The sequence below is a fragment of the Lontra canadensis genome, unplaced genomic scaffold (genome assembly GCF_010015895.1).
Source record: "Lontra canadensis isolate GAN:19392208 unplaced genomic scaffold, GSC_riverotter_1.0 scaffold12, whole genome shotgun sequence".
In the NCBI taxonomy this organism is placed as follows: Eukaryota; Metazoa; Chordata; class Mammalia; order Carnivora; family Mustelidae; genus Lontra; species Lontra canadensis.
The window spans coordinates 20,236,364-20,257,772 of record NW_022631006.1 but is presented as its reverse complement, the minus strand read 5'-3'; the positions used below and the strand labels follow the sequence as shown (position 1 = coordinate 20,257,772).

Below are 21,409 nucleotides of genomic sequence, written 5' to 3'. Positions count from 1 at the left end.
CCTGTCTCCATTCTGAGGATGCCCATCACCTTCCCTAACTCCTCCCAAGAGGCCTGGATGGAGACTCAGAAACAGGATCAGGTTGATCCACATCTGTCTTTTGGCTCTTAGGGGAAGATGTTTTTCTAACTTGGCTGTCTCCTTACTCTTTTCTCCCTGCTTCAGTTTGGAAGCCTGTGTTGAAAGAAAGGCCCTGAAACTTCCGAGAGGCAATGTGTCCTGAAGTCCTCTGTGAAGAAGGGAAGCTTGTGTGGTTTTGTCCTGGCGCAAGAGACTGGGCTTCGCATCACAGGCAAGTTCAAGTCCAGCAGTGAGTCTCGGATTCTGAAATGGGAAGAATTCTTCCAATGTTGCTTGAGAAGGGTCCCAAATTCATGTCTCCTGCTGGCTCTCAGGTTCAGAACTGTTTTTAAGAAAGGAAAAATGTTGGCCAATTCTAGGGAGGACCCACACCTTCAGACAAGGTCAACAACAACAAAAAAGCTGGAAGGGAGGTGGGTAGAGTTGGGAACAGAGGCCTCACTTAGCTCTTCTCTCTGAATCATCCCACTTCTAGCCACAGACAGCTTCTCACGGTGCGATCCAAACAGCTCCATGTTGGCTCCCACATCTAACCAAACTAAGTTGTTTCCCAACATCCCATCCTCTCCCAGCCTGAGCCTGTGGGCCCCTGACCTCTGGCCTTTCCTTGGAAGAGACTTGCAGAGCCCAGGAATGCCTCCCATGGCTGGGCCTCTCAGAGTGTCAGAAGGGAACTTTCTACAGTCTGCCCCAGGACCCGGGAGGCAAATCTGGGAGAGGGAGCAAGGAAGCCTGACTGGCAGAGAACCAATGAGAGCACGAACATACCCACCCGCAGCCATGCAGTCCCCCCATCAGCTTTCCCACATTGCTTGACCCAGCCAAGAACCATCCCAAATATCATTCAGCTATCATGGGATCACTTCCTCCTCGCATAAGGACAAAGAGGCCTCACCGCTGTGGGGCCACATGAACACAAGTGATGGAGACTCTACCCGCGCCTCCATCAGAACCTCTAGGCACAGGGCCACAGCCAGCAGACACGGTGCTTTCTGTGACTTAGAAAAAGGAGGCTCCTCTGAGCAGAAGGACTTTAGAAGGATCTCCCCTGAGTGATCCAAGCAGGAAAAAGTGTCCCATCTGTGCCTCTGGACTGGCTCTCTTGGGCATGGCATAATTTGTTCAACTATATATGTGGCCCTGGTTCAGGTCCCCCTTCCAAAGCCTCCCCTAGGTGGTCTGGGAATCTTCCGGAGCGCTTGTGCTCACCAATGAGTCTTACCCACAGTTACCCCCCAGCCTCCACCACGCTCTTCCTTTCCTGCTTCAGTTCCCTGATTGATGGCTCTACTTCTGAGGCCACTGGAGGATATTTCCCCTCTGCTGGAGCCTGCTGGGTGGGTGCTAATGTCCAGGCACAGAGTAGCCCCCAGGCCTTCCTGGAGCACAAAACTCTGGTCAGGATAATGGCAGGGCAAAACAGCCCAAATGTGTTCTTCTTCTTCTTCTTTTTTTTAATGTGTTCTTCTTAATAGCTACAGTTTATTTAGCTCTACATCTACCCAGTTTCTCAATAGCACTGCCATATGATTGCTTCTGTTCTCACCTTTGGTCCATTCTGAACTTTTATTTGTTGTTGTTGTTTGTTTGTTTGTTTTTATGCCTGATGCATTGAAGTTGATAACTGGTATTGTTTTATTCAGCATGTATTTTTTTTCATATATCAGCATGGAAATTCGGGGTCAGGCAATTTCTAATGGTTTGAGAAGACCTATGAAAAGTAAGGTAGTTCTGCAGAAGAGCAGAAACATCATTCAGAAAAGAATTTCCACGGAATTGAAGAGAGAAGTCCTGCTCCTTGGAGCTTTCCCTAATACCCTGTCAGCAACAGCTACTGTGGGATGCAACTGGGTAGCAGCCAGTAGTCTCCAGCCCTGGGCTAATGCATCTTTTCACCCTTCACCTCCCTTCCTCCTGCAAACACAAGATGGTTTGGATTAATATGCTCCCTTCTCATTGGTCCTTCTACCTCAAGACACCTCATCACTGGTAAAGACAAGATGCAGCTGTTGCCCTGATTGGCTGATCTGTTGCTGGGGTAAAGGCCAGCAGGGTGATTCTGCTTTCCCAGATGTGGTCTCCTTCAGGCCCTGTAGATACACACCCCCATTCAGTCTCTCTTGACCTTCCTCCTACCCCCAGATAGTCCCTCCTTCCTCTTGTGGTTGCACAGTAAACAATCACGCCATCCAAGGGTTCCCTGGGGAGATCCAGAGGTTTTCGTCTTTGCAGCGGTTAGTGTGCGAAAGTAGGATTTCATATAATCCATGAAGGCAAAATTGGGGGAAATCAGCCTTTGATAATCAAGAACACATACACTTCCACAATACCAAACAAGAGGTCATAGATTTTCTGACAACTAAATCCCTCTGACAGCCACTAATGCAAATTAAGTATGGCTTTTGCACGTAAAGCAAATGTGTAAAAACACAGGGCTTCCTAGTCCCCAACTGCTACCAGTAGCCACTGTGCCTGAAATTCCACCACTAAGACTTATTCCTTTATAAATTTTCTTCTCCTGGGTCCAACTGTTAAAATACAAAGAGCCCAAAGTCTGTTCTGAAAGATGTGAGAAAAGCATGAACTCAAGTGAGTTCAAAGACACCAATATGTTTTAGGACCCCCTGTGATAGGCAGAATTGGGGCCCCTAAAGATGTCCATATCTTAATCCATGGAACCGGTGGCAAAAGGGACATGGCAGATGTGATTAACATTCAGGACTTTGAGATAGAAAGGTTAGACTGGATTATCTGGATAGGTCCAAAATAATTACATGAACCCTTAAAGGCAGAAAGGTTTTCCTGACCGTGGTCAGAGAAAGAGACATGGTAATACAGAAGCCAAATCAGACTGATGCTTTGTTGCTGGCTTTGAAGATGTAGGAAGGGGGCCCCCAGTGAAGGAATACTTGTGAATGCCTCTAAAAATAGGAAAAAAAGGAAACAAATTCTCCCAAAGGGCTTCCAGAAACACAGTCCTACGAACACCTTGTTTAACCCAGTGAGGCTTGAGGCAGACTTCTGACCTGCCAAACTGTAAAATGATAAATTTGTGTTGTTTTAAGCTACTAAGTTTATGGTATTTTGTTACAGCAGCAATAGGAAATGAAAATAACCCTTCCTTAGAGATTCAAAATACACGTTGGCATATTAAAGAGTCGAGGGCACCTTTCAGTAAAGATACCAGTTTAAGTTGGCATTTCAGAAACTTATTTGAAAACCACACCTGGGATGCCTGGGTGGCTCAGTCAATTAAACATCTGCCTTCAGCTCAGGTCATGGTCCCTTGGTCCTGGGATGGAGTCCCATGTCGGGCTCCTTGCTCCTCAGGGAGCCTGCTTCTCCCTCTGCCTGCTGCTCCCCCTGCTTATGCTCTCCCTCTCTTTCTCTGACAAAGAAATAAATAAAATATATATAAAAAAAAGGGAACCACACCTTTAGTCCCCTGTAAGATCTATTAAGCATCTTAGAACATGATATGGAAAATACTGCTGTAAAGCATTAACTGTTACTAACATCTTAGTGTGACTTAGTTCCTGTTTTCAGTGTGATAGCTAGGTGAGAGAGAACAGCACACAGGACAGGCAAGTTTTAGCAAGCCGACACGGAGCTCTAAAGGGGTGAACTCTGGGTACAGGAAGTCAGTGGAGAGAGTGGGGAATGGAGAGGAAGTGGACACATACTAGAGAGAAACTTCAGCTGCGACAAGCTTGTGTTGACATGCTCAATAGTTTGTGCCAAATCTTCCCTACTTTTCAGGTTGACCATCTTCGCTACAAAATCTGCCCTGACCTCCTCCTCTCCCCCAGGCCTGGGCTGGAAGCTCCTTCATGAGCCTCCATGGCCCCCTGTGTTTGTTCAGCTCTAGCCGTGGCAGCAATATAGTGAAATTGCCTGTTTATTTGTCTGTCTCTCCCACTAGCCTGAAGTTGCTGGAGGACAAGGGCTGTGTCTGGTTCACTGTTCACATCTTCTGTGTCCCACCCATGCTCGGCACATGGAAGTACTCAGGCTGAGCCTCTGTCCTCCCCTTTTTGGACCAGAACTGTATATGAGATTATTCCTTTCTTCACGACCAGTGAGTGCTGTTGAGACCCATATCACCACTCAACCACAGTCCAGCCCAACAAGAACTAACCTTCCCAATAAGACCACACCTTCTGTCATACCTTTTTTTTAAAAACCCTGTCTTCCTTCTCTGGTGAAACAAACAGAGTTTAGGCTGAAAGTGTTCCGTGTTGGACCACAGTTTGTGGAGCTTCTGATGAAGCTATAAGGAAGGCAGGTCAAAAGAGCACATGTTACATCTTCCAAGATGGTTTACAGGAAGCAAACTGACTTAAGGGTTGTATGTGTGAATAGGACACTCCGGGGAAAGGAAATGAGGGGCTAGGTCAGTACTGGTGTGAGGTGAGAGATAAAACAAGCCAGAGAGAGAATCCCTTACACCACCTCTCCCACAATCCCGGAAGTCTTCTTGGACGTAAAACACTTAGAAGTAAAGAGAAACCAAAATTTCCTGTGGGGAACCACCCCTTCCCCTCTCCCCCGACCAAGAAGAAACACATGATTTGGGCCTGGATGATTAGAGTCCTGAATCTGCTAGTTCCAGGAAGGGGGCGGGTCGGGGGGGATAGTGGGAAGTAGGTAGATGAGAGTGACTTCTGAGTCTGAACTTGAACCTGGAAGGACAAAGTCCTGTAGCTGTCACTCAATGGAGAATGACAATAAACTAACATAAAGAAGTGCAGAGGTGAGGGCGCCTGGGTGGCTCAGTGGGTTAAGCCTCTGCCTTCGGCTCAGGTCATGATCCCAGGGTCCTGGGATCGAGCCCCACATCGGGCTCTCTGCTCAGCAGGGAGCCTGCTTCCCCCTCTCTCTCTCTGCCTGCTGCTCTGCCTACTTGTGATCTCTGTCTGTCAAATAAATAAATAAAATCTTAAAAAAAAAAAAAAAAGAAGTGCAGAGGTGAGAAACAGAAAGGGTCCCAGTTCTGGTGCCACCACATGAGTCCTGGGTTAAGTGTCATCTGAAGTCTTTTATATATGAGTCAACAAACTCCCCCCCCCCCATTAGATTTTATTTAATTGACAGAGAGAGAGAGAGAGAGAGAGAGATCGAGCGCACAAGCAGGGGGAATGGCAGTTAGAAGGAGAGGCATAGGAAGAAGCGGCTCCCCACAGATACGGCGCCTGATGAGGGACTCCATCCCAGGCCCCTGGGGATCATGACCTGAGCCAAAAGCAGATGCTTAACCAACTGAGCCACCCAGGTGCTCCTAAACTCCCTTTTCTGAGGAAGTCAGTTTAAGTTGGATTCCCATTCCATTGCTATCAAGAGTCCTGATGATGCAGAAGAAAGAAGAGCTTACATAGTATGAGAAAATGGAGGAAGGGCACTCAGGTGGCTCAGTTGATAAAGCCTGCAACTAGGGGTTTTACATTTGAGCCCCATGTTGGGTGTAGAGATTACTTAAAAATAAAATCTTTAAAAAAAAATGGTGAAGAAACCTGAAAACCAAGAGGCAAGGGGTAGTGAACACCTACGTCCAGCTCTCCTCTCTGGGAACTGCCACCACTCCCCACCCCCAGTTCACAGGAGGAGGACTCCCTTGTTACTGGGTTTTGTTCAAAAGACCCTGCTCCCCCGGCTACAACTGAGCCCAACATATTTTCTTTCTCAGGAAACTGGAGCTGGGACTAAGAGTGCAGTGCCAATCCCGAAGATGAAAAGACACCAGACCTTGGGACGCGAGGCATAGCTGTATTTTCTGCCCGTGGACCGTGCAGCAGAGAGAAAGGCAATACATCACATTACAGATGAGAAATTTGAAAGTCAGAGAGACTATATAGCTTTGCCTAAGGTTGCACACTTGGTACGATTTTCACAGAACTAGAGTCTAGCTTTTCTGAATTCAAAAGTTAGGCAGGAAACAGAGGGGTCGGGACGCCCCAAGAACTCTAGACCTGTGAGCAACTTGAGTCAGACAGCAAGGGGTGATCACAGCCTGGCCAACCACCCAAGAAGAGTCAAGCCAATCGAAAGGACTCAAAGATATCTTTCTGTGCTCAAAATATCAAAGAAATCCTGGTGCTTAAAGTGTCCCTCGCTGAGCTCAGAGACTTGCTTTACAGCCCTTCCCGAGAATTCACACCGCCTCAACCTGAGCAGTTGGAGCAGCCACCGACTCCCCGGAAACTGCAACTCCCACTATGCATCGCGACTGCACGGACTAAACCCGGAATAAACTACAAGCCCCAGAATTCTTTGGGAGAGAGCTACGCTAGTACGAAGGGGCGGAGGGGCGTATTCACGTCGGCCGCGCGGGACCGTTAAATTTGAAACTTGGAGGGTTTGAGGTGGCTGGTTTGCCAAGGAGTCGGGTGCAAACTTTTATCCCTCTGGTCTCTTTGTTACCTCTAAGGGCAGGTTGCGGAAGGAATTCCAGGCGGTCTGCGGCCCTGAAGAAAGGCCTGCGGCAGGAAGAGGGCTTGAACCGGGAATGCAGGATGGCGGCGATGAAGAAGGAAGGGGGTGCTCTGAGGTGGGTACCGGAGAAAAGCTGCCGGGAACTGTGCCTGCGAAACCCGAGGAGGTAGCGGGTGACAGAGGCTCCTCTCACTGCAGTCCAGAGGAACACGGTCGGGAGAAGAGTGGGCCTGGCTGGAGCCTCCTTCCTGCTGGAGTCGGGGGCGCAAGTGTTGGAGGTGAAGACAGGGTTAGTTAGCATCGACCTCACTGGGGTGAGGGCACGGGAGAACCCAGCTGCATCCAGCTTCAAAGCAAAGGAGGCTGTGCGATCCCAATGTACAAAGAACTTGGAATTTGTAGTGTGGTCTGTGTATCTCCGCTCAGCCATTTTCTAGCTCTTTGATCTTGGACTCACTCGTCTTAGTATGGAAAATGCTGGTGGGTGGGGGACTGCCCTAACTGGGTGATGGGCATTAAGGAGAGCACTTGAGGTAGTGAGCACTGGGTGTTATATGCAACTGATGAATCACTGAATTCTACCTCTGAAAATAGTAATACTGTGTATGTTAATTGAATCTAGATAAAAAAGCATAGCAGAGATATAATAAACTGCTACTTAAAATCATACTGTAATCTTATAAATAAAATCACACATTTAAAAAAAATATGGAAAATGCTGATGAATTCAAAGTATGTGTAAGGTAACTGCCTCCAAATAAGTTCCAAATGGTAGGTGCTTCCATGTCAGTGGCATAATTAAAAATACAAAAAGCCTTTCTCTGTATGCTTGCTGCTTTTCCATATATATATATATATATATATACATATATATATGTTTTATTTGTATATATATGTATATTGTATGTATATGTTTTATTTATATATATACATATATATATATATATATATATATATGTATATCTCAGTTCTTCTAGGTTGGAAATCTGTATGCATTTTTTAAAAAGATTTTATTTATTTATTTGAGAGAGAGTGAGATAGAGCATGAGCAGGGGGAGGGGCAGAGGGACAAACAGACTCCTCGCTGAGTGGGGCACCCTAGGTGGGGCTCCACCCCAGCACCCTGAGATCATGACCTGAGCCAAGTCAGATGCTTAAACTACTGAGCTACTCAGGTGCCCTGAGGTATGCATTTTCATTATGGGGTACACCATACTTAGATAAATGCAATATGGAGAACTCTTTAGCTTACGCAACAAGTATTTATTGATTACCTACTAAGCACTAAATATGGCAAATAAACAAAAGACACAAAAATCCCTACCCTTGTGAAATTTAAGTTCTGGGGTGGGGTGAGGGTGGGTGCAGCAGACAAGAAACAAGATCAATAAACTTAAGTTAGATGGTCAGTGCAAAAAGAACTAAAACAGTGGGGATTAGGGGCATTGATGCAATTTTAGATATTTTTGAACAGGGGGCCTCACTGAGAAGGTGTCTTTTGGGTCAAGACTTGAAGGAAACTGCTCTGAGTTGGACTCCCTGCTCACCATGGAGTCTGCTTCTCCCTCTCCCTTTGCTGGTCCCCCTGCTTCTTCTCTCTCTCTCTCAAATAAATAAAATCTTAAAAAAAAAAAAAAAGACTTGAAGGAAACTCAAGAGTCAGTCAAGCACCTAGCACCTATCTGGGGGAAGTACAGAGATTTGAAGGGTGAGGGTTGGGGGAGGGAGCTGCATCTGGCAAGTAATTGGGAGTCAAGTGAACCAGAAGAGCAAAAGGAAATGAAGGATGAGGTAGAGGTGAGGATGCAAAGATTGTAAGGACTTGGCTTTTACTCTGGTTCAAAAGTCAGTGGAAGGTTTTGAGCAGAGGAAAGACAGGATCTGATATTAGTTTCAATAGGATCACTAGCTGCAGTGTTGAAAAGACTAAGGCAGAAGAGGATGAAAGCAGTTATGAGGTTACTGAAATAATCCAGGCAAGAGAAGATGGTAGCTTGAGCCAGACTAGAAACAATGGAGATGATAGAAGGTTGATTTCTGAATCTGTTTTGAAGGTAGAGCCAACAGAATTTGCCAGGTAACTGGAGGTGGGGGATAAGGAAAGGGGTGTCAAGGTTGGCACTGAGATTTTTGGCTTGAGCAACTGGAAAAATGAAATTGCCATTTATTTGAGATGAAGGAACACTGGGAGGAGCAGGTCTGGAAGGAGACAAGACAAGCAAGGAGGGAGGGGAGCAGTCCCAGCTCAGTTTGGGACATTAGGTGAGGTAGTTTAATTGCTATTTCAAGATTAAGAAAAGAAATTCAGATGAACTCAGCAAACATTTATTCAGTGCTTCCTGGAGACAGAGTCTATATTAGACCATGAGGTTGTAAAAATAAATGACATGGCCTTTAACATTTATAAGATTCCCACAATATAGTTAAAAAGATGTGAGTAGTTACAACCTAAATTATTAATCACTTATAGTTAACCTTCTTGAGAGTTTTCAGCTCTCATCGAAACTAAAGTCACATGTAACTTTCACTTTATTTCAAAGATTAGTGCCTATCTGTTTCTCTGTTTTAAACCCAGAGATGGTGTCTCTCAGCCAGAAGTAAGCTTTTGTCTGATAGTTGCAGAACTCTGAAGTTCAGAGCACGTACCTCATAATGGTGATTGCCTCCAAAAAACTTGTGGGAATTTCCCCATCCACAGGCTGCGGGCAGTTGTAACCAGTAAATTGTATTTTTGTCTGCTTGTGCTCTGGGCTACCTGTATATACATATAAACTTCAGTTTTAAGTCATCAGTTGAAACATGGTGTGTTGGTCTGACAAACTGCTAGTTTTTTTTTTTTTTTAAAGATTTTATTTATTTATTTATTTATCTGAGCCTAAGAGAGAGAGAAAGCACACACAGGCAAAGGGAGGAGCAGAGGGAGAGGGTTAAGCAGACTCCATACTGAGCGCAGAGCCCAACGTGGGGCTCAATCCCACAACTCTGAGCTGAAATCAAGAACCAACTGAGCCACCCAGGTACCCCAGTTTGCTAACTTTAAACTAAATGAGATGATGCATTTAGTGGTAAGCATAGAACTCCTTTTTATCTACTTTGCCAACTTTATAATTTTTCTCCTTCTTTTCTTCCTTAAACTTTATTCTTATAACTGTCCTCAGTACCGTAGTTACATTCTCTCTTCTGTTAGGCACTACTACAGCCATAAACTTGGAAACCAGGTTACAGAAAGGCTCAGACACTTAGGAGTATAAGAACACTACTAATGTGCCAGCCCACCATATTCAGCCGAAAGATCATGAATAATCACTTATTTGAAAACATTTATAATAATCTATATATACATCTAAGTATGAAACTTACTTTCATTTCTCTTCGCAGTGAAGCCATGTCCTTGGAAGGAGATGAGTGGGAACTGAGTAAAGAAAATGTCCAACCATTACGGCAGGGACGGATCATGTCCACACTTCAGGGAGCATTGGCACAGCAAGAATCTGCCTCTAACGCTACTCTTCAGCAACAGAAACGGTGTGTAGAATGGTGGGGGGTGAACCTGTCATCATTCATCTCCACCTGTAGTTGGTAATGTAGATGTGGATCCATGCCTACTGGCATTAAGAAGTACTTTTCAAAATTTGATAGTGTGAGAATCTGTTCCCCACCTGCTTTTTCATCACACAACAGCTACTTAGAGATCTCCTCGAGTATGATTAAGAACAAGAGCTATAGGATTTCATTTAATTATGGAGCAAACTCTTGTATCAATAGAAATAGATCTTATACAGAACAGTGAGAAACAAAGGAAAGTAAGTATCATATTAAACAATATTTATCAAAAGTGTTATATCATGCTGGATCCCTAAATAGAATTAACTTTTGAACACCCAAAGAACAAATAATCCCATCAAGAAATGGGCAGAAGACATGAACAGACATTTCTGCAAAGAAGACATCCAGATGGCCAACAGACACATGAAAAAGTGCTCCATATCACTCGGCATCAGGGAAATACAAATCAAAACCACAATGAGATACCACCTCACACCAGTCAGAATGGCTAAAATCAACAAGTCCGGAAATGACAGATGCTGGCGAGGATGCGGAGAGAGGGGAACCCTCCTACATTGTTGGTGGGAATGCAAGCTGGTGCAACCACTCTGGAAAACAGCATGGAGGTTCCTCAAAATGTTGAAAATAGAACTACCCTATGACCCAGCAATTGCACTGCTGGGTATTTACCCTAAAGATACAAACGTAGTGATCCGTAGGGGCACGTGCACCCGAATGTTTATAGCAGCAATGTCTACAATAGCCAAACTATGGAAAGAACCTAGATGTCCATCAACAGACGAATGGATAAAGAAGATGTGGTATATATATACAATGGAATACTATGCAGCCATCAAAAGAAATGAAATCTTGCCATTTGCGACAACATGGATGGAACTAGAGGGTATCATGCTTAGCGAAATAAGTCAATCGGAGAAAGACAACTATCATATGATCTCCCTGATATGAGGGAGAGGAGATGCAACATGGGGGGTTAATGTGGTAGGAGAAGAGTAAATGAAACAAGTTGGGATTGGGAGGGAGACAAACCATAAGTGACTCTTAATCTCACAAAACAAACTGAGGGTTGCTGGGCAGAGGGGGGTTGGGGGGGGTTATGGACATTGGGTAGGGTATGTGCTATGGTGAGTGCTGTGAAGTTTGTAAACGTGGAGATTCACAGACCTGTACCCCTGGGGGAAAAAAAATATATATATATATGTTTATAAAAAATAAAATTATAAAAAAAAAAAAAAAAAAAAGAATTAACTTTTGAATAGCAATCAGTTAAAAGAAATTGCTTCCTCGGATTCTGAGTACTGAGAGAGAGTGAAATCTTTTTTTTTTTTTTTTAGATTTTATTTATTTAGACAGACAGAGATCACAAGTAGGCAGAGAAGCAGGCAGAGAGAGAGGGGGAAGCAGGCTCCCTGCCGAGCAGAGAGCCCGATGTGGGGCTTAATCCCAGGACCCTGGGATCATGACCTGAGCTGATGGCAGAGGCTTTAACCCACTGAGCCACCCAGGCGCCCCTGAAATCTTCTATCTTGTGTATGCATTCAATTTTTAACTTTCCAGGAAAGCATTTTTGAGAGTATGCCAAAAAGAAATAGTGATCTCCAAAGAAAATATAAACCTGAGAGAAATTAACCCACTGAGCCACCCAGGCGCCCCGAGGACTGCTGATTTTTTTTTTTTTTTAAGATTTTATTTATTTATTTGACAGAGATCACAAGTAGGCAGAGAGGCAGGCGGAGAGAGAGGAGGAAGCAGGCCGCCTGCTGAGCAGAGAGCCTGATGCGGGGCTTGATCCCAGGGTCCTGGGATCATGACCTGAGCCAAAGGCAGAGCTTTAACCCACTGAGCCACCCAGGCGCCCTGGACTGCTGATTTTTATCAGTAGTGTCTTAGATTTTAGTTTTCCACCGTTTCTGCAGGTAATGGCCTCATTATCTCATACCTAAATCACCATATTAACTTCATAATGGTGGTTCCTTTTCTAATTTCTTTTATTCTTAAAATGTTACTTAATTGATCTTTTTAAATCTTTACTTAAGATATTCAAGATACTCTCCAATTAAAGAACCAGTAGTGGCTTGAGCAGATGGAATCCAAAGTCTTTTAGTTTAGTTTTATTTCTTTTAAGTAATCTCTGTGCCCAGCATGGAGCTTGAACTCACAACCCTGAAATAAAGACACGCATGCTCCACAGACTGAGCCAGCCAGGCACCCCAAGTCTTTAAATTTACATTTAAAACATGCCCTTCTCCAGTAGACATTCTAATGTAGTGTTAGACTACTACTGACCTCCTGACAATATGTCAGAAGGAAGATCTTTTGCTCCTGGACCATGGTTGTGTGTTTGTATGTATATTATAGTAAGGTTAATCCCTTACTATGCCTATCTCTGTTTATTCCTGATACAGTTAGTATCAGGAGCTAGTGTTAGTAACTCTCCCACTTTTACAACTTTATTCAACATTCATTTCTTGGAAATCTTGGAAAAATCCTTTTTTTTTTTTTCCAAATTTTATTGTTCCTTCAGAGTCCCATCTTTTGATGCTGCTTCTGTGATACCTCCTTTTGACTTATCAAAGCCTTTATGATCCATTCTTGGCAACTGTGATATACTATCCTGCTTTGTATTATTAGTTAAATTTCCCTTTGTATACTTTGTCTTTCTTATTATAGATTCCTTTGCATCAGTAATTATTGTATAGTTCTTTGTATCAGATATAACCCTTTATACGGTTTTTATTAATTTTTTATTTTAATTTTACTTTATTAATTTCTATTAATGTAAATTGTTTATTACCTAGTACTTCCTATCATTTATGGAGTACTTATTATGTCTAAACACTTTATAGTAAGAGTAATCAACCTAGTAAATTAGATAAGTACTACAGTAGTTCTGCCTGATCTGTGGTTTCACTTTCCTCAATTTCATTTACCTGCTGTCAACTGTGGTCCAGGAGCAGATGATAGTCCTTCTGACATATCGTCAGGACGTCAGTCGTAGTCTAACTCCGCTAGAATGTCTACATCATTCACCTCACTTCATCTCATCATGTAGGCATTTTATCATCTCACATCAACACAAGAAAAAGATGAAAGATGAGTACAGTACAATAAGATAGTTAGAGAGAGAGAGACCACATTCACATAACTCTTACTATAGTATATTGTTACAGTTTTTCTATTTTGTTATTGTTGTAAATCCCTTACTATGCCTAATATATAAATTAAAGTTTATCATGGGTATGTATGTACGGGAATAAAACATAGTATATATAGGTTTAAGAAGTATCCTCAAATTCAGGCATCCGTTGGGGATCTTGGAAATTATCTCTCTGCAGATAAGGGGGGGACTTCTTTATTTTTATTTCCAATTTACAGATGAGGAGACTGAAAACAGAATTTGAACTGGTTGTCTAATGTCACTGTGCTATTGATTAGTAGAACTGCTAGTTTGAACCTAGGGAGTTTTTTTTCCAGAGTTCTAAACTGCTGTGTAATTCTGTTTTTCTGTATGTTGTTTTGGAATTTATCTAATTTCCCCATGTTTTGTCCTTCCTATTATATTATCAGGCAGAATCTTGATTATTTCTATTTTTCTTCCTGTTTAACAAACCCTCAAGCTCCAGTGCAGTTATTTGGATTGATGCTAAACACTTAAAAAATGAATAAAAATGGAGGTGATGCTTGTTTATTTGGCTATTTATTTATTTTGCTAATGCTAACATTTTCTGTTTAAATTTCAGGGCATTTGAATCTGAAATTCGGTTTTACACTGGAAATGACCCTCTGGATGTTTGGGATAGGTACGTCTTTTTTTTATTTCACAAGGGCACTAGAAACTTAACAGATGAGTCCTTATGGCCATGCCTCTCAAATTAGGGTGTACAGAGCAGTGTGTCAGAATACAAAGTGATATCTCCCTCTCTCTCTCTCTCTCTTTTTTTTTTTTTTTAAGATTTTATTTATTAATTTATTTGACAGACAGAGATCACAGGCAGAGAGGCAGGCAGAGAGGAGAAGCAGTCTCCCTGCTGAGCAGGGAGCCCAATGCAGGACTCAATCCTAGGACCCCAGGATCATGACCTGAGCTGAAGGCAGATGCCCAACCATGTGAGGCACCCAGGTGCCCCAAAGTGATATCTTTGAGAGAGACAGACAGTGTTTCTTCCTGAGGTGTTTGTAACTGAAGAAATTTCAAATTTGTGGCATGCAGCTGAAGCTACACCCTTTTATCCCCATACCCATTATTTCCCAGAAGCACACATTAGCAAAGTTTAAGGAATATAGGCTTAGGACATGTCATTGAGGGCCTCTAAATAAACATACTTTCAAATTAGATATTTTTGCTTAAGAAAGTCAAGAATGGGTCTTGGTGCAAGAATAAAAGTACACATTAAAGTTTAAAATTCTTTTTGAGCACCTGGCTTGCCTAAAAAGTGGCTCATTCGGTTGGGTGTCTGCTTTCGGCTCAGGTCATGATCCTGGAGTCCTAGGATTGAGTCCCATGGCTAACTCCCTGCCCAGTGGGAAGTTTGCTTCTCCCTCTCCCCCTGCTCTTTTTCTTGCTCACTCTCTCAAATAAAATCTTTAAAAATCAATCAATCAATAAATAAAATTTTTCTTTTCTTTTCCATTTAGGTATATTAACTGGACAGAGCAGAACTATCCTCAAGGGGGGAAAGAGAGTAATATGTCAACATTATTAGAAAGAGCTGTTGAAGCACTACAAGGAGAAAAACGATACTATAATGATCCACGATTTCTTAGTCTCTGGCTCAAATTGGTAAGTCTTTCTCAAGTCTGTTTGAGTTTAAAGTATTACGCCAGGTGATTTTCTCTAGAACTTTCTGGTACATACCAAAAAAAAAAAAAAAGGCAAAACCTGGACAATTTAGTAGGTACTAAACTAAACAATTAATACATACTCAATATTTGTCAAATTTGCTCTATTTAAAGATGGATTTTAATGGAAGTTGGGTTTTTTTTGGCCCCTTTAAAAGTGATCATAAGGGCTGTATACCTCCTCATGGGAGTGGATTATTTATTTCAAATATAACTGGGCCATGCAGCTGTACTGGGAGAGGATCTGTAGGAGCCAACACATGGCAGTAGTATGATTGTTAGTGAAAAAGTTTTTGCAGGTGATTCTGGTATCCCTTTGTCCCCTTTCTGAGAATCAATACCATGAAAAGATAGTGTTTTTTATGTAGTATATTGCTACATCCTAAAATATCAGCCTGTCCACTTTATACTGTCTCATTTGACATGTAGTTCTTTTATTTCTAGAACACTCTTGAGGCTTTTTTTTATGAAAATATCTTCAAATAAACTAATGACCAGAATTTCTTAGGTATTAATTTCATTGCCTTTATCCTAAAAGAGATTAGAAAAAGTAAGTGATTAAAAAAAAAAAGAGAGAGAGAAAAGAAAGATAAAGTAAGTGATAAATATTTAGAATAGAATGTTAGATAATAGATAATTAGATAATGGATAACTGGATACTTATAAAATAAATTCTTTTTATTAAAAATTAAACAATAAAAATGGATAATTATAATATTTTAAATTATTCTAAATAATAGAATATTTACAACAGCCATTGTAATATAAAATATTGACATTTGAAATTGATAAAATTTTTGGCTAAAATATATCTCTTGAGACCTTATCTTAAACCTCAAATATCATTGATAAAGAGAATTAGGTGAATTATGCCTGAAGGCATTAGCTATCTTGGTTTCCATAGGACATTTGACATATCTTGGCATCATTATTGACAAGTTGGAAAAATTATCTTTGGAGCATTAGTGACAAGAGTTTATGTCAAAGGATGGTACCCAAGGAATGCTAAACAGATTTGTTAGCATGGAGACTATGGTCCCTGGTAGCTTACAAATAGATTTTTTTCTTCATTCCATCCTATATAATATTCTTATCCTAAATAATGTTCTTATATGTGATTTACCTAAAGTTTGGACTAGATAAATCTCTAAAGTAACTCTTTATCTCAGGATTCTATGATAATATTTAGTTGGAACTACTGAAAGTAACAATTAATTGGAATAATTTTGCTGTTCACAAATGCTGACCTGGTGCTGGTATTGAAGAATAGTGATATTACTATAACATAAAAAGCATAGTCTAGACCAAAACTACTGGAAGAATGGTCTGCAGACTGTTCAACATAAATGTAAAAGTTCAGAGCAAGCATTTAGAAGTTTTAAGTTTTGTTAACAAATTTGACTTTCCCACAACATCCAAACACATCATCGTATTTCTAGTAATTTGTTTTTATTATGTTTTTTTAAAAATACCAATCAACAATAGGAAAAAAAAAAATACCAGTCAACAGGGTGCCTGGGTGGCTCAGTGGGTTGAGCCTCTGCCTTCAGCTCAGGTCATGATCTCAGGGTCCTGGGATTGAGCCCCACATCGGGTTCTCTGCTCAGCGGGGAGCCTGCTTTCCCCTCTTTCTCTCTGCCTGCCTCTCGGCCTACTTGTGATCTCTGTCTGTCAAATAAATAAATAAAATCTTTAAAAAACAAAAACAAAGAACAGTCAACAATGGAATAGAAACTTGAAACTCTCACACACCAAAACTAGCCGCTTTCCCATGGGCAGTCTGCGAAGCGCTGTTCTAGACAACCCTCAGAGTCAAATGATCAGCCCTAGAATGATCAGCAATAATCTGAACTTTGTAGATGGTTAACAGGGTGTATAATGAACTATTTTGTTTTTTTTTTTTTCTTTATGTAATGGTCAAGAGGAGTAACAGTTGGCTTCCTCACACTACTTTCTTTGCTTTGCAGAAAAATTTCTCTAAGAATTATATTTGTAAGGGGTAACTACAATCTAGCTAAGGAAAAAATTGTTCTTAGGCAGTATCCAGGATTTTTAGTTAAAAGTGTAAAATTGTTTTTAGTTGGCTTGTTAGGGATTACCAGAAAGATTTATTTAACTCTTGGATATATTAATCTAACCATGTGGCCCTTTTATTTATGTTATTTTTTTTTAAAGATTTTATTTATTTATTTGACAGACAGAGACCACAAGTAGGCAGAGGCAGGCAGAGAAAGAAGAGGAAGCAGGCTCCCTGCTGAGCAGAGAGCCCAATGTGGGGCTCAATCCCAGGACCCTGGGATCATGACCTGAGCCGAAGGCAGAGGCTTTAACCCACTGAGCCACCCAGGCGCCCCTATTTATGTTATTTCTTAAGTAATCTCATTCAGCACTCTAGAATAACCTGATCTTTTTTGGCTTTTTCAGGTTGAACCAGAGTTATTTAGAAAGCCATTAAAAAATGCAGTCAATGTTAACCTTTATTTATGTAGTAACAGATGTCGAGGACTGGATCTGATACTGATAATATGTTCAGAATTAGAACTTTGCTTGAATTGCTATCACAAAGGGGAAAACATCGCTCATTGGGATAAGCAGAAAACTCCATTTATTGAATTACTATACAATTAAACTATAAAAACTATTTGTTTTTGTTAAAGATAGAAACGGAGCACTTCATTTATTCAGTTTTCTATAAGACCCTGGCTAGAGATTGGGATATAGTGGATAGTAATATTTTGTGCCTTTGTGTTGCTTACTTTATTGGGAAAGACAGATGTTAAGCATTTAATTGTCACAAAGGAGAAAGCAGGAAACTATTGAGTTGTAGGAGAGAATACATACAAGGAGGACTTAACCTAGGCTAGACAATCAGGAACAGATAGAGATGAGAGAAAATATATCTAGTAAATAAATAGGAGAAAATGTTAGCCTCCTTTGTGGTATAAGAACTCCTAGTTAGAACACTGAAATGCCATTTTTTTTTTTAAAGATTTTATTTATTTGTCAGAGAGAGAGAGTACACACAAGCAGGCAGAGAGGCAGGCAGAGAGAGAGGAGGAAGCAGGCTCCCTGCCGAGCAAGGAGCCCGATGCGGGACTCGATCCCAGGACCCCAGGATCATGACCTGAGCCGAAGGCAGCGGCTTAACCAACTGAGCCACCCAGGCGTCCCTTTTTTTTTTTTTTTAAAGATTTTATTTATTTGAAATGCCATTTTTGTATGAAATTAAAATTAGGTATTTTCTGTGAAATTAGTATTTGGGAATAACTACTAGCATTTTAAAATTTGTACAACACTCTTAGAAAGCAAGTTGTTGCTTTTTAGGGTGATTTAGGGTGATTCAGTCCATTAGGCGTCTGCCTTAGGCTCAGGTCTTGATCCCAGGGTCCTTCAATCGAGCCCTGCATCAGGCTCCCTGCTCCGTGGGGAGTCTGCTTCTCCCTCTGCCTTCTGCTGCTCCCCCTGCTCATGCTCTCTCTCTCTCTCTGTCAAATAAATATATAAATAAAAATATTTTAATAAAAGGGCAATTTGTTACTGTTTAACATAGTTCTACTTCTAAGAATTTATTTAAGGGAGTAATATGAAACATGAAAGGTTGTGTGCATGAAGATATTTGTTATAGAAATTATTGTAATGGGGCAAAGTAGAAGCTGTCTATCCAAAAAATAGGGAGTGGCTAAATGATGGAAGATTTCTGGGTGGAATATTTTTTACTTATCTAAAAATAACGAATAAGCAGCAACATGGAAAAATGAATGATGGACAATTAAGTGGAATAAAAGCAAATTTTCTTGTGATTAAAACTTTATAAAATGATAAAAACCCCTTTACCTGTGTAAAATGATATATGTTCTTTTTTTTTCCTTAAGGAAAAAATATATGTCGCACTGTTAATGATGTGGGATTTTTATTGAGCCATTCCCCTACCTTCTTACTACTAGAATTATCTACATTATATCTGGTCTTATAAGACCCTCCTAAAATACAGATTTGACCATGTCATTCCCTTGCTTACAGCTCTTCCACCCTACACACATACATTCACTATCAGGTAGATTTAAAATTAGTTATCTTAACATTTAAGACCTGTTACACCCTTTTTTCCAAGCTCCTGTCTTGTCTGCATCCCTACAAACTTTAAGTCTCTGTCTTTGCTTATACCATTTTCTCTGTCTAGAATGTCCTTCCTTTCCCATTCTCTACCAGATATGTCTATTCCTCCTTCAATGCCACACTCAAATGTCATACTTTCTTGGGGTCTTTCCTTCTCATCCCTTTTCTTACAAATTAATTTCTTTTGTCTACTTTTTAAGTCTTCCCAGTAGAGTCCTTATAACATTGTATTATAACAGATACATATTTTTTCAATGCAGAAACTACATAAAACTCCAGTGATTTTCTGGCAGATAAAAGACAGTAAGTGAATAGAAATTGATTAACTGTTAATGCTTTTAATTTGTTACAGGGACATTTATGCAATGAGCCTTTGGATATGTACAGTTATTTACACAGCCAAGGGATCGGTGTTTCACTTGCTCAGTTCTATATCTCATGGGCTGAAGAATATGAAGCTAGAGAAAACTTTAAGAAGGCAGATAAGATATTTCAGGAAGGAATTCAACAGAAGGCGGAACCACTGGAACGACTACAGTCACAGCACCGGTAAGCTTCTCTAGAGCTTGTCTTCCCTCTTTAAAACTAATAGATATAAATCATTGGTTTTGCATCTGAATAAAATGTTCTCCATGGATTGGCAAATTTCCTTAGTTACGGTTTAATTTTTTAAAAGACCAATTTATATTTAACATATAGTAAAATCTACTCTTTGTTGTACAATTCTATAAGTTCTCACAAATGAATAGAGACCTGTAACCATTGCCATGATCAAGTTCCATCACTCCATAGGATTTCCTTATGCTCTCTGCCTTTGTAGTTTAACACATAACTCTCATTCCCAAACCTTTGCAACCATTGATCCTATTCTCCAGCCCTATAGTTTTGCCTTTGCCATGATATCACATAAATGGCATCATTCACTGTAGCTTTTTGAATCTGACTGCTTTCATTTAGCATAATGCATTTTGGTTGTTAAATTGATTCTGCTTTAAAGATAGATATTCTGAATTCAAGTCTTTTGTCAGGTATGTGACTTGTAAATCTTCTCCCAGTTTCACTATGGTCTATTTGTTCTATTAATAGTGTGTTTATGGAACAAAATTTTTTAATTTCGCAGAAGTCTAACTTACTTACTTTTGCATGGATCATGAGAACTCTGTGTAGTGGAAGGTTGCCAACAGTTTCTCCTATGTTTTCATCTTGAAATTTCAAGAAAAAAAATTTGAGTATAGTTTATACACAACATTGCATTAGTTTCAGGTGTATAGTATAGGGATTGGACAAGTTGATAAATTATGCTGTGCTCATCACAAGTGTAGCGCCCATCTGTCACCATACAAAACTCTTACAGTATCACTGACTTTATTTCTTATGCTATTATTCTTATGCTTTTATTCCCATGACTTATTCATTCCATAACTGGAAGCCTGTGTCTTCTTCTCTTTTTCTCCCATTTGTCCAGCCCACCCACCCCTGTCCCCTCTGGCAACCAACAGTTTGTTCTCTGTATTTGTAGGTCTTATTCTGCTTTTTGTTTGTTTAAGTCTGACTTATTTCACTTAGCATAATATGCTCTAGGTACATGCATGTTGTCACCAGTGGCACCAATTCATGCTTTTTTATGGCTGCATGATATTCCATAATGTGTGTGTGTGTGTGTGTGTGCGTGCACACACACGCACACACACACACACATAAGCACACAATAATCTTCCATATTTGTCTATTGAGAGACACTTAGGTTGCTTCTATATCTTAGCTGTTGTAAATAATGCTGCAGTAAACATAGGTGTGCATATATCTTTTTGAATTAGTGTTTTTGGGTTTTTTTGGGTAGATACCAAATAGTGGAATTATTGGATTATATGGTATTTCTATGTTTCTATGTTTAATTTAAAAAAAAAGATTTATTTATTTACTTTAGAGAGAGAGATCCCACAAGGATGGGTAGGGGCAGAGGGAGAGAATCTTTAAGCAGACTCCCCACTGAGCACGGAGCCTGATATGGGGCTCAGTCCCATGACCCATGAGATTACGATCTGAGTTAAAACCAAGAGCTGGATGCCCCCAATCAACTGATCCACCCAGGCTCCCCAATCTTCAAGTCTTTGTAGTTTTACTTTTATATTTAGATCTCTGATCCATTTTGAGTTAATTTTTGTAGAAAGTATTAATCAAGGTTTTGTTTTTTTTTTTGCACACAAGCTTCCATTTGTTCTTGTACCACTTGTTGAAAAGATTTTCTTCATTGAACTGACTTTGCACCTTTGTCGAAAATCATACTCGACATAAAAAAAAAGTATTTATGTAGGTTTATTTCTGTTTTTCTGTTCTGATCTATATATCTGTTAATTAGTGTATATACCACAGTATC

General features: G+C 40.6%; 1 protein-coding gene across 1 annotated transcript in view; it reads left to right on the top strand.

The window, feature by feature from the left end:
* Positions 1–6,392: 6,392 nt before the first annotated feature.
* The window catches only part of BUB1B (BUB1 mitotic checkpoint serine/threonine kinase B), a 49,259-nt gene continuing 34,242 nt past the window's right edge, over positions 6,393–21,409 (top strand). The window contains exons 1-5 of the mRNA XM_032856854.1: positions 6,393–6,625; positions 9,889–10,035; positions 13,818–13,877; positions 14,713–14,857; positions 19,385–19,581. Of these exons, the coding sequence (XP_032712745.1) occupies positions 6,591–6,625; positions 9,889–10,035; positions 13,818–13,877; positions 14,713–14,857; positions 19,385–19,581 (584 nt within the window). The 5' untranslated portion in view covers positions 6,393–6,590. The remainder of the gene's footprint in view (positions 6,626–9,888; positions 10,036–13,817; positions 13,878–14,712; positions 14,858–19,384; positions 19,582–21,409) is intronic.